The 14,597-nt window shown below is 34.7% G+C and overlaps 2 protein-coding genes across 2 annotated transcripts in view; both read left to right on the top strand.

Moving 5' to 3' along the window:
- Positions 1 to 14,597, top strand: part of LOC126889941 (ATP-dependent translocase ABCB1-like) — a 341,038-nt gene that overhangs the window by 58,754 nt on the left and 267,687 nt on the right. The gene's annotated exons all lie outside the window — the stretch shown is intronic.
- Positions 1 to 14,597, top strand: part of LOC126890148 (ATP-dependent translocase ABCB1-like) — a 124,605-nt gene that overhangs the window by 29,678 nt on the left and 80,330 nt on the right. The window contains exons 8-9 of the mRNA XM_050658998.1: positions 1,834 to 2,208; positions 11,729 to 11,986. Of these exons, the coding sequence (XP_050514955.1) occupies positions 1,834 to 2,208; positions 11,729 to 11,986 (633 nt within the window). The remainder of the gene's footprint in view (positions 1 to 1,833; positions 2,209 to 11,728; positions 11,987 to 14,597) is intronic.

The following is a 14,597-nucleotide window of genomic DNA, read 5'->3' as shown; positions in this document are numbered from 1 at the left end:
CAATATTATTCAATTTAAAGTCAGAAGTTGAAATTTTGTTAATGACTTCAAAACAAGAAGATCTTCACAGAAGATTTACAGATGATAAAAATATCTTTTACTTGGCTTATTTGTCTGACTTTTGAGACACTTAATGTCCTGAATCTGAAGCTTCAAGGCCGTAAAAACCTCTTAAACACTTATGATGCAATTAAGGGGTTTATAGAAAAAATATCGCTTTGGCAACGCCGCCTTCACAGTTCCAAGCCAAACTTTTCCTCTTTTCCTAAACTGAACAACCTCCTAGATGATATTCAAACCCTTCCACTACATCTAGTTTCAGATTTGAAAGGCGTCATATCACGGCATTTGGAAGAACTGAAAAATCAAATTCGAAAGTACTTCCAGATGTTAGCTCGGAAAACTGGGAATTTAAGTTGACAAGAGATCCTTTTCATACCGAAGTTGACATTCTTCCAGTTAACCTTCAAGAGCAGGCAATTGACCTAAAATGTGATTCACAAGCAAAAGCAGATTTTGCAAACATGGACTTGAAAGAATTTTGGTTAGCCTACTTTCCTGTTTACCCAGAAATGGCTTTAATATCTGCGAAGTTATTAGTCCAGTTTTCATCCACATATCTTTGCGAATCTGGTTTTTCTGCACTGGCGTATATAAAATCAAAATACCGTTCAAGGCTGGACGTTGAAAGTGACTTGAGGTGTGCTCTGACACAGTTTTAACCGAATATCGAAAAACTTGTCAAGAACAGACAATACCAACCCTCTCATTGAAAGTGCAAAAACACTCATATAAGACTTTCAACTTTATATGCGTATTTGATTTTTTGATTATTCTTTTTCTCAAATAAATAAACAATGTTAAGTTTAATGAGACATCAAATAAACTTTCGTATTTAAATATATCTGGATTTTTATTATGCATCCCAGTTTTTGCTAACGTAGAGTTAGCATCGTCAGTTTCACAATTTCACTGATCAACTTGAACCAACCAATAATTGACTGGAGGGGAGGCGTGAGCTATCTTTAGTGTTCAAAGGGGGCGCCAGTGCTAAAAGGTTGAGAACCGCTGATTTAGTCTATGCACTGATGATGTTCTGATACCACCGAAAACGTTCGTCCTGTGATGTTTTCATTAATCCAATTTGGATAATTGTTAAGGAAATTTTTAATAAAATTCATTTACCATTTACACTGGATATGCCTGGATCCCGCGTACCAAAAAAAAAGTTGATTAATAGCAAGCTGAAAATTTGTTAATAGCTTAACGATGTCTAGTCGGACAAACTTTGATGTATGAGAACACTGGAACAGGGGAAGTTTTAATTGTGGAACAGGTTAAAAATTTGGAATGTCAGACTACGGAAACGTATTTATTTTGTCGGAGAGAACTTCCAATTGATTTGTTACCCCTTCATTAAACTGTCATGCAAAAATCAGGCTGCTATTTGTCACCAACATAATTCCTGTCATGTGACATGTTTTACGTGTCGGACTTATTAAAATGCCCAGTTGGTGATAAAATACCAGTCTGATTTTTGCATGAGTGTTTAATGAAAGGGTAACAAATTAATTGGAAGTTCTGTCCGGCAAAATACATGGGACGTTTTCGTAGTCTGACGTTCCAAATTTTTAACCTGTTCCACAAATAAAACTTCCCCTGTTCCAGTGTTCCCATACATCAAAGTTTGTCCGACTAGACACCGGTAAGCTATTAACAAATTTTCAGCTTGCTATTAATCAACTTTTTTTTGGTACGAGGGATCCAGGCCTAAGAAGTCAGCCAACTATAGGCATTCCCTTTTAACCTAGAATTTGATTTAATTTTTTTTAGGTTATTATAGACGGGAATAATATTAAGGATTACGATTTAGCTTGGTTGAGAAGCCAAATAGGAGTTGTAAGTCAGGAACCTATTCTCTTTGGTACAACGATTTTAGAAAATATTAGGTATGGCAAAGATGGAGTAACAGAAGAAGATATTATTCAAGCAGCGAAAAAAGCTAACGCTCATAACTTTATTAAGTCGCTTCCTAACGAATATAATACCTTGGTTGGCGAGAAAGGAGCTAAACTCTCAGGTGGACAAAAACAAAGGATAGCTATAGCTAGAGCTTTGGTAAGAAATCCTACTCTACTGCTTTTAGACGAAGCTACTTCAGCGCTGGATAATACTAGCGAAGCTAAAGTGCAAGCAGCCCTGGATACGGTAACTATTATTCAATTTAAAAAAAATTACTATACTTGTGTGAATACTATTAATAGCACAGTTTTAAATTATTTAAAAAAAATTTCTTGTCCAAAATGTTGCAGTAATTCTAGTACTGTTCAATAAAATTGTGTTTTGACTAGGAAAGTTTTGGGGTAGTTCTGATTTCTTTCATTGCATATGGATTTTGGGCTGCTGAACCCGAATATGAGGTTTGCGGACAAAATTTCTTGCCGGAACATTGAAAAATTCGCGAAAAAAGCGAATAATTTCAGCTTTTTTCCGCTTTTTTGCTCAAATCTCGAAAACCCTTACTTTTAGTAAATAGTCTGTTAAGAGAAATTAAAGTACTTAAAATTATCTACAAATATCACTATTTACTTTTTTTCAGATGAACCGTTCGGTGTAAAGTACAAGTTGAAAATTGCCAATTTTTAACGGTCTCAGCAAAACCCACTTTTTACATTCCAAAACTTTATTTTTTATTAGAATGTTGTCATTTGATAAATTTCTCCTATTTTTCTGTACAAATAATAAATGTTAGTTCATAGATATGGTATGTCTCTTGTGACAACTTCCATGAGTCCATTGCGTCCTAAGAGGCGGGAGTGTCACTGCTTGAGGTTTTGTCCTTTTAAAATGAATTAGTTGAACAGCCCCCTGACTTCCATAAACCTCAGGCGCGGGTTCCTTTTTTATCCGAGGAATGGATTGCTTAGGAGCTACTGCATGTTTTGGTGCAACACAAGAAATGCCACATATGACGTGAAAAGTGTGGTATTCGTCGATTTTATGTACCTTAAAATCAGCATTATCGTACACCTGCTGTGTAAAGCACGGCAGGTCAATTTTCTGCGGATCGCCTGCGAATGCTGACAAACGGCCAACCCTTCAAGGAATGGTAAGACCAACTATCTGGGCCTTACTGCCGCTACAAGACTTTGAGCGAGCGCGTTGCTTATCTTAAAGTGTCAGCAATCGCAGGCGATCCGCAGAAAATTGACCAGCCGTGCCTTACACAACAGGTGTACGAAACGAACCCTTTCTATGCCAGGTCTTAATTTGCATGTTGGTACCTCAATGCCAAAGGTTTTTTCATGCTTAGAGTCCCATTGCCTTATATATACGTCGCATATAAATAAACAAATAAATGACCAAAACACATGTAATTAACTTAAAAAAAATAATGTAATGTAAATTAACATTAAAAGTTTTCTTTGTGTGGTACTCCTCAAAACATGACACTACGCAAAGGCCGACTCCGCATCTTGTAACATGTATCTCGATTAGCTTCTTTTTTTTGTCTTTTCTGTGGCTACAAAGGCTTCACCTTCTAGCAGCTATCTATAAGCGTTGCCACCAGTGCTACAATATAGCATATATCTAAAATATGTGAATAAATATATACGGCAATGGGTCCGCATGACCTGTCTTAGGTGCCAACATTTTGAGTCTCTGGGAACAATAATCTAACATTTTCGGACATATTTCTACGGCATTGGGACACCAATGAGCCTAAAATTTTATAAGCAACGCATATTTTCGGCTTTGGTAAATTGAGACCATAACACCTTGAACGTATATATACGGCGGCTGGGAATACAGAACCACTTTTTCAAAAACATATATATGCAGCGTTGGGACAGAAAGGGTTAACGGAGGTACATACAATCGACGGATACCACACTTTTTGCGTCATAGGTGGCATTTCTTGTATTGCACCAAAACATGCAATAGCTCCTAACCAATCCATTCCTCGGCTAAAAATTAAACCCGCACCTGAGGTTTATCGAAGTCAGAGAGCTGTTCAACTAATACATTTTGAAAGGACAAAACCTCAAGGTTTATCAGAAATCAAGATCCGAAGGGAATGTTCACACTAACTTAAACTACTGTGACTCCATCTGTGCCTGATCTTCTGTGGCTCTAAGGGAAAAGCAGAGATATTCTCGGTATTTTAGGATGGAATGGATTCATGGAAGCTGTGAGAAGAGACATACCATATTCATATTATGAACTAACATTTATTATTTGTACAGAAAACTAGGAGAAAGGACAACGCACACACCTTATGGAAAATATAATGTCACTCAAATTCAATAAAATTTATATGAATATATTCGTTTCAATTTAACGGTCAATTCTTATCATTGCGCCAACTCTTAATTTTCAATAATAAGAGCAGAAATTGATATAAATCAATCTGAAATCAAATGGGTAGGTACATAAGTTAGAGAGAGAAAAAATATTTTAAAATACCCAAATTATGGGTACTTCATAAATCTTCTCGGGCTATTAAGCATCTTATTATAATAGTTTCACTAATCCGCTTAGGCCCAGCGGGGTTTAAGCTGTTTTGAATAGCACCCAGAGCAATAGTGATTATAACTGACACGTTTATAGACTCCAAAAATGTGATTTTGATAAACATTAATTGCAATTTGCGCCCTAATTAATCATAATTAAGAGTTTGCGCAATGATAAGAATTGACCGTTAATTTAAACGAATCTATTCGTATAAATTTTATTGAATTTGAGTGACATTATATTTTCCATAAGATGTGTGCGTTGTCCTTTATCAAATGACAGCATTCTAATAAAAACTAAAGTTTTGGAATGTAAAAAGTGGGTTTTGCCGAGACCGTTAAAAATTAGCAATTTTTAACTTTCACTTTGGACCGAACCGTTGCGTTGGTCTGAAAAAAAAGTAAATAGTGATGTTTGTAGATAATTTTAAGTACGTTAATTTCTGTTAACAGTCCATTTACTAAAAGTTAATAGTTTTCGAGATTTGAGCAAAAAAGCGGAAAAAAGCAGACATTTTTCGCTTTTTTGCGATTTTTTCAATGTTCCGGCAAGAAATTGTGTCCGCAAACCTCATATTCGGATTCAGCAGCCCAAAATTCATATATAATGAAAGAAATCAGAACTACCCCAAAACTTTCCCACTAGGGAGCTCGTAGAGTACAAATTGACTGAATCATAATATGCACACACGGAAAAGTCTAGGGATATTTTTAAATAGAGACGTAATTTTTTTTAATTGTTTTGAATATTAGGATATGATATCGCCGGTTCGGAATAAGAATGACGTAACTGCAAATTTTGTCAATTCCTGTTTATTGCGTAATTAACTTCTAAAATACTATATACAGATGATACAAAAGCGACAGAACTGTAACTATGTGCTGACCCACTACAGGGTAGTTGCGTCGTTATTGAAATACGCACCATCTTAGACCTTGTTTCAGATGAAGAATGACGCAACTGTAAATAGGGTTGAAAATGGGGGGGGACTAAATTAAGATAATGAAATTCGAACCAACAGGGATGAAAAGAAAAGCCAGCGCTGTAAGAATAAACGTCATACTAAAAAAATATTTAAAAATAGTTTTTTTGAGCAGAAAAATTTTAAGATCTAGAATGACGTCTCTGTGGATAGGGTTGAAAATTGGGGGATCAAATTAAGATAATGAAATTCAAAGCAATAGGGATGAAACTAACAGCCATCATTGTAAGAATAAACGCCATACCGCGATGCTTCGGACGGTTACTCTTTATTTAATCAGTATTTTAAATATTTAAAATTTTTTAGATAAATAATGGCGTACGTGTAAAAAGGGTTGAAAAAAAGGCTTAAGTTAAGATAAGTTAAGATTCGTTCTGCAGCAGGTAATAGAAAAACGGAAGGCAAGGAGTCTATCTACCCACCTATTGTTTGTAGATTTGGACAAGGCATACGATACGGTACCTTTGAAAAAACTGTTTCAAACATTGACGAAGGTAGGTCTCAGTAGAGAGTATGTGGGTGCTATCGCAAATATATACAAAAATGCAAGAAGTGTCGTTAAAGAAGGAAACTTTATATCTGAATCATTCCCTATATCAAAGGGGCTTAAACAAGGATGTTGGCTGTCTCCGACTTTATTTAAAATAGATATTCAATCATCGCTAAAGCAGTGGAGGAAACAAGTATCCGGAATGGGAATAGATATAGGCAGTGGTAAATGTCTAACAACTTTGTTTTTTGCAGATGATCAGGTAGTCGTAGCGAATGATGAGGAAGACATGGGCTACATGTTTAGAAAACTAAAGAAAGAATGTGAAAAATTGGGCCTCAATATGAGAGTATCTTAAAATAGGGGATGATGAAGAAGATCCAGAGTTAGAAATTAGAACCACAAAAAGATGTAATGAATATAAATATCTCGGATCTATAATATCTAAAGAAGGCACTACCAAAAGGGACATCGAAAAAAGAACGCAGCAGGGCAAAAAAGCGGTAAACATTCTAAGCTCTCTACTGTGGTCTAAAGATATAAGACAAAAAACGAAATTGATAATCTATCGTACCTTGGTAGAGCCTATTATGACTTATGGGGCAGAAGTTTGGCAGACGACAAAAAAAGATAGAAAAAGAATAGAAGTAGTATAAATGGATTATCTAGTATATCTAAAAAAGATCGCATCGGGAATGAAGATATTAGAAGGAGGACACATCCTGCATATTCCAGTGTAGATAGAATTGAAACCAGGCAACTAGTGTGGTATGGTCACGTGAAACGAATGAATGAAGATAGATGGCCAAAGAAAGCTTTGATTGACATACCACACCAAAGAAGAAGAAGGGGAAGACTTTCAGTTGCCTGGGAAAAAATGTACGGCACATCATGAAAGATAGAGCCATCAAAGAAGACGAATGGATGGACAGAAAACGATGGCGGTCGAAATGTGAGAAGCGGCAGAGGCTGTAGGGACCTCGCTTATAAATAGATAGAAGTTAAGATAATGAAATTCGAACCAATAGGGATAAAAATAAAAGCCATCATTGTAATAATAAACGCCATATCTATGCTCCGGACGGTTACTCTTTTTCTAGTCACTATTTTAAATATCTAAAAATTTAGATGAAGAATGACGCACGTGTAAATAGGGTTGAAAATGGGGGGATTAAATTAAGATTTTAACCAATAGCGATAAAAATAAAAGCCATCATTGTAAGAATAAACGCCATACCGATGCTCCTGGACGATTACTAATCATTTAATCCCTATTTTAAATATTAAATATCATTTTTTGCTCTCCTGAGAAATTTGGCTTTTTGCAGTTACGTCATTTTTATTCCGGACCGGCGATATGTTGTTACGCCTAGATAGTTTGTAACGACGAAGTTCACCCTGTAGGAATAATGGAAAATAAAATTTGACAAGATGTTGATATGTCATAAGGGGATGTAACGTGTTACACAATTTGAAGAACAAGTCCTCGGTTGCTTAGAATCGGAAGAGATATGGGATGGATCTTAACGGGATGTTATTAATACTCTCTTATTAGCTTAGAAATAAAAAAAATAGAAAAATCAAAATAAGAATATTAAATAAAAAGAAATAAAATATTGGGCGCCACTGGTTTCCTTAGGGGAACCAAAAATATACAAAAATAGAAACGTAAAAGAAAAGATAGCTAAATCAAAAATGAAACAAAAACATAGTCAATACAAAATATATAAAATACTTATGGCGTGACTTTACTTATCAATGTCTCTACTCAGAAAATTCTTTGTTGTGCTTACGGAACAAGAGAGAAGGAAAAGATAAATAATAAAATTGTATTTTGCAAATCAAACATTATTTATTGAAACAAAATTAAAAAGATCTGTGATCTCTCGCGATTTTACATAAAGAGATCATGTTTAGCAAAAAGAAAATGAAAAGTTTACATAAAAAAATAATACCTTGTACCTATACTAGTCCTGTATTTTCTTGGTTGGTTTTAAGTCCAAGGCACAGTTCACTTCACTCAATGTCACTTTACATAATATGAACAGATACAATAACAGTACATCGATGAATGGTTGTTTCCATAGTTCATAGAAAAATTCAGCGTTTAAAACAAATCGGCATTACTTAAATAAAAATATTTAAGAACTCAATAGTCCTTTCGTATATTAAACGGGATCAAAAAAAATAAAAGAGACTCCAACTATGATGTTAGAAACTGCTAACACAAAAAAATTCTAACTACTTATTCCTGCCTGCATATGAAAAGATTATATTATACCGGCATTGGTATAACATAGTCGCGTTCACCTACAATAGCGAAACGCGGTGGCCTGCGGCTTGCTTAGACCATAATGGAACTCCAACACAAAGACTTCTGCAATGAAATTGCACAATAACTTCACCTTACACAAACTAAACTGGTAACTCCACCTTTTAGGTGCTGCTGCAAGCAGCGGATCCTCCGAGGCTAACTCAACTTGACTTCTTGACAGCTCAAACGTGAATGAATATATCGATCTCCTCCAACTCAATCTTCTAAAATTCAACGCCCTTCCAAAAAATCATTCGATCTTCCCATCAATAATCTCAACGACCAATTACAGACTTAAAACACTTCCCTAATTAGAATCTTGACAAATAAGAAATTGCAAATTACGCTCTGGGTTAAACCCTCTGACGCACACAAAAACAATTCGTCCAATTCTGAAGAGAATAAACAGATCTCAATATTTCGTACCACTTAAGGTCGCGTCATATTATAATGCACGTCGCGTTTTCGGCACGTAGCGTTTGCAGACCGTCAATCGGACTGCCCATTCACATTATCATACATAGAACGTTTACGTTGGTTTCAGTTTGGTGTGGTGCAGATGTGTTTATTGTCACAACACATGTTTACATGACAAATTGCCTCGAAAAATACTTTTTAAATTAGACCGGGCAGTATCGTCGCCCCGGCTAGCGAAATTATTCCGATTCGATATTTTTAAACAAACTTACTCAAAAAGAAGTCCTTATAACATATCCACAGGGTGCCGGGCGGTACCGTGGTCGAAAAATTGTTTAAACATTTTTTTTTTAAACAAATTCTCAAAAATATTTTTTTCATTTCGAGCAATATTTTTTTAGATAAACTGGGTCATTCTGGGCAAAAAAGGTCTCTTGTCATTTTTCTCTAAAATTGATTGTTGTCGAGTTACATGCGATTAAAAATTTGAAAAATGCGAAAAGGCCATTTTCAAGGCTTAAGGTGATACAGTAGCGATCAACAGGTAGCCAAAACACGTTCCAAGATTGCGGCTGTAATTTTGAATATTTTTTTCGAGATATTTGGCACACGTATTCGTAATATAATAAAGAATGGCGGTACAGAGCCCAATTTGAAAAATATATTAATATGTGGAAATTACTCTATAATTAAATACAATATTAAAAAAACGAGCCTGTACCGCCATTAAGAAGAGCAAAAAAATACACTTTCTTCAAATAAACTTTTTTATCCGATGCCTAGGTTTTGCGTAATTTTGGAACTACTAATGAAATAAAAAATTTTAGTAGTTCCAAAATGACACAAAATCTAGACATCGGATAAAAAAGTTTATTTGAAGAAAGTGTATTATTTTGTTCTTCTTAATGGCGGTACAGGCTCGTTTTTTTAATATTGTATTTAATTACAGAGTAATTTCCACATATTTATATATTTTTCAAATTGGGCTCTGTACCGCCATTCTTTATTATATTACGAATATGTGTGCCAAATATCTCGAAAAAATATTTAAAATTACGGCCGCAATCTTGGAACGCGTTTTCGCTACCTGTTGATCGCTACTGTTTCCTCTTAATAACTCGATTAAAAGTATTATTATGAATTTCAATAAGTGACCAAATCAAGTTTCAAACCCCTTCTTCAAGGTCCCAAAGAGATTTTTGTCATTATTCTACTACAAAGCTGTTATTTTTAGTTATTAACGATTAGCGCTATAGTCCAACTGTATCGTCGCCCCCGTTAGCGAAACTATTTCGATTAAATGTTTTTGCACACACTTACTCAAAAAGAGTCCTTATAACAAACACATCCACAGGGTGCCGGGCGGTGCCGTTGTAAAAAAATTGTTTTAACAATTCTTATTAAACAAATTCACAAAAATAATTTTTTCATTACGAACGATTTTTTTTTTTAGATAATTTGGGTTATTCTCAGCAAAAAACATATCTTGCAAAAATGCGGAAATGGCCATATAACTCGACAACAATCAATTTTAGAGAAAAATCACAAAAAGAGACCTTTTTTGCCCAGAATAACTCAAATTATTATTAATTTGGGTTTAATTAAATTATTAATAAAAAATTATTTTTGTGAATTTGTTTAACAAAAATTGTTTAAACAATTTTTAGACCACGGCACCGCCTGGAACCCTGTTGATGTGTTATAAGGACCTCTTTTTGAGTAAGTTTGTGCAAAAAAATCTAATTTCGCTAACGGGGGCGACGATACAGTTGGACTATAGCGGTAATTGTTAATAGTTAAAAATAACAGCTTTGTAATAAAATAATGACAAAAATCTCTTCAGGACCTTGAAGAAGTTGTTTGAAACTTGATTTGGTCACTTATTGAAATTCATAATAGTAATTTTTAATCGAGTTATTAAGCCTTGATTTTTCGCAATTTTAGAGAAAAATGACAAGAAACCTTTTTTGCTCAGAATTACCCAAATTATCTAAAAAAAAATATTGCTCGAATGAAAAAATATTTTTGTGAATTTGTTTAAAAAAAGATTGTTTAAACAATTTTTCGACCACGGCACCGCCTGGCACCCTGTGGATATGTTATAAGAACCTCTCTTTGAGTAAATTTGTGCAAAAAATCAAATCGGAATAATTTCGCTAGCGAGGGCGACGATACTGACCGGTCTAAATACTCGGTATCAAATTCAAAGAAATACCTACATAAACAACAAGGGGAAAACGACCCGTATCTGTCAACATCCGAAAAATATTGTTTTCGAATGAACCGAACGCAGACGTAACGTGTCTTATACGCTACGTTACGTGTCTTATACGCACAATATGAATGGTTCAATTTAAAAACCATTAAATTATATTTTTCGCAAACGAAACGCTACGTGACGAAAACGCGACGTGCATTATAATATGAGGCGACCTTTACTTTTCCCATGAAAAGGCTGATTCGGCCCAAATAACATTGATAAGAGCTCTGAACATTCTCAGAGCTCTTATCGTAAGATAAACATTTCCCACAGTCTCAAACTCGGTAGCGGCAGTAATCTGAGCTTAATGAGTACCACTTATCAACAAAAATTCAGACTCTTGTCTAGAAAAACCATTAAACCTCTTTAAATTAAAACCGCTATTCTCAGTACAGTAAACAACTCGAGGTACTTATCTACGCCAAATCCCTGAGAAAAGTTAGATAAACAACACAAGATCCGATGATCGATCCAATATTATGAGAAACGAAAAAGAACCACAGACGATCTAATTCCACGCAATACACGGCACAACTCCTAAAACGGATTTTGCATATAGGGTGGAACAAAAATAATATTACGGTTTCGAAAACGTTAGTGACTTTCGTACCCGTTACAAGTTTGGAGTCGGAATAGTGCTTTCGTATTCTCTATTTAATCTGTAATTTACCTTGTGATTGTTAAGGTGGAAAGCCGTGAACTATTGGTGCCCAACGTGCGGCATTAACTCTAATGTACAACTTTTTTTAGGCAAGTATTGAATGTACAACTATAATTGTGGCTCACAGACTCTCAACAATTCGTAGTGCAAATAAAATTATTGTGCTGTCCCAAGGAGTTGTAGTAGAGGAAGGAACCCACGAAGAATTAATGGAAAATAAACGGGAGTACTACAGATTGGTAACAACCCAAGTCAAATCTTCGGCACAGTTTCAAGCTGAAAAGAAAAAACTCGTAAGGTCTATTAGTGCGACGAATAGTAGTACAGGATCTGACCATATAATCGAAGTAAGGCAAAATGGACATATATTTTTATTTTTTTTTGTAGACTTCCTTTATTAAATAATTATACATATTATGCATATCTATACTCTTTTTAAAATTTCACGTAAATCTTAATAGACTCTCCTCGCACTAAAATGTTAATTTTCTTCTTCTTCGTTTTGAGTACAGATTTGTGTTTGGTGTGTTTTTCAATATGTCTCCAGTAAATTGTTGTTCCATCGTTTTTGTGGTCTTCTGCCTGATCATCTTCCTATTAGGTAACCGTCTCTAACCGTCTTTACTACTCAATTTGTTGTAATTCGACTTATATGATCGTTCTTTATAATTTTAATGATATGAAAGCCACAGCTGGCGATCGGCCGGTCGACCGTAGATGATCGAAGGAGTATCCATGTTGGCGCATCCCCTCTACATACCCCACTAGGCGAAACTGAAGGAGAAGTGGCACGGAGAGTGTATTTAAGACGAGGAGGAGAATCATAAAATCAGTTATTCCTGACGTGTTGAATTAGGAAAAGCTCAATGTCAGAGATGCGGCGGGTTGAGACGGGATTCCGTATAGCGAGATTGCTATTGTATATATTATGTTCTGTATTGTATCGTTTTAATATTACTATTATATTTTCATGACAGTAATAAGTGTAATGTTATTTTTCTTTTGAAGAAGATTATTTTATTTTATTTTATTTATTTTGAACTGTATATAAATATATTTAGTTTGTTTTTAACCCGTGTTTTACTGAATCTGTCGTCCTGAAAAAACTACCCGTTACATACTCTTCTCTTTCTTACCCAGTTCTTGATGTGTGATGTCTCACTTTGCATCTCCTTCGTATATTTGTACTTCCAGCTCTATCCAACAGTGTCTTATCATCGATTTTTCTAAGAGTTTTAATTTCTGCTGTTACTAGCATTATTTCTGTCCTTTCTGTGTCAAGTCGTGTTTCTGCCGCGTATGTCATTTTTGGTCTGACGACTGTTTTGTACATTCTGCCTCTCACTTCTTTTCCTATATTTTTATTTCTCCATATTTTTTCATTCAGGCGTCCTGCCGTTCTATTTGCTCTATTCATTTGATCTTCCACTTCTGTTTCGAGCTTTCCGTAGCTAGATAGTGTGATAACTAGATATTTCAACTCCATCGCTTGTTCTATTAAAGGGGTGGCCAAGCGCCTTAATAGTCCGAGCCACTTTTCACAAGTTGAAGTTTTTCGCGAGCCGCAATCAAATACGTACCTATTCAAAAAGTATGTAAAGCAGTTATTTACAATCTTTTTAACAGAACTTTTACTTACTGAAAACCGAAATAAAATTACGAAATATTAAAACTTAATTACCTTTTTGTTTTCCTTCTTTTGATAATACTTTAGAATTTGGTGATTAATATGTCACAGTAGTTCTCAGTAATTCTTTTAGATGCTGGTTAGTTAATACTGATAGGTGTTAGGATATCACGAATTATAAAATGGAATTAAATGGTCCATACAAGTACGTTGTTCCTAATATGGAAATAATTCGACAAGCATACTTTTTTAGGCTACCTACTTGGATTCTGGTACAAATTTCTAAAATTCGGTATTCGGCGTCGACTTATAGTTTTATTTTCGAGCTTGATCTTCTTGCGTCTCTATTAATTTTAATTCTCCAGATGTTGTTTGGGTCATATATTGGTAATAATAAAAAATCCACCTTATGAACTATGTTCATTTCAAATGAATTCAGAAAAAAATGAAGGGACGATTTAACATATTTTAAGTTTTCAAATCTATTTTGGAGTTCGGTTAATATTCATTCCGGATTTTTTATATACCTACTCGTTAAGTTTTTCTAGTTTAATATTGTAATAAAAATTTTTTAAGTCGAGTAAAATGACTAAAATGTAAAATGTGTACCTAATCCAAATTACAAATTATATCCGTAGCAAGAGTTATACAAAAATCGGTCTGGATTCGGTTGATTACTGACTTTTACATTGCGCCACTCTTAAATATGTAATGTTAGTTAGCGCAGTTTTCGATGTGTCATATCATTCTTATCTTGGATGGAAATGGCATTTTTACAAAGTCTTTCATGTTTGTTGTCAGTAATTTAAAAGACATTTTGAAACACATATAGAACGATAATAATTTTTTTTAAATCATATCTAATACAAAAGAGAAAAATAACTCGGGTACAATCGAGAGCCACAAGTAATCTTTCAAAGAGCCGCATGTGGCTCGCGAGCCGCAGTTTAGCCACCCCTGTCTAGTAGATTTCCTGTTATAACCATGTATTTTGTCTTTTTTGCGGATATTAACATGTTAAACTTTTTGGTGGATATGTTACGGTAAAAGTAGATAATCTGGTAATTGTACACAATTACCGGTAATTGTATACAATTACCAGAGTCGACAGTAGATGTCAGGGAATATGCTTTTAAACACCTTTATTTCCTACTTTTACCGATAATTGTATACATTTCCCAGAGGATCTTGGTAAAAGTAAAAAATTCAAATTATAACGACCGCCACGCAAGCGCAATAGCTTTGTTTACCTCCTGCGTAATCAGTCTTAAGTCTATAGTGTTGATTGAGACATCAAAAGTGTTTCTATCCTGATTTCGCAAATGCTTCGT

Source organism: Diabrotica virgifera, chromosome 8 (assembly GCF_917563875.1).
Source record: "Diabrotica virgifera virgifera chromosome 8, PGI_DIABVI_V3a".
NCBI lineage: Eukaryota > Metazoa > Arthropoda > Insecta > Coleoptera > Chrysomelidae > Diabrotica > Diabrotica virgifera.
Note: the sequence above shows the minus strand (reverse complement) of the source record. Positions and strands in the feature narration are given on the sequence as shown.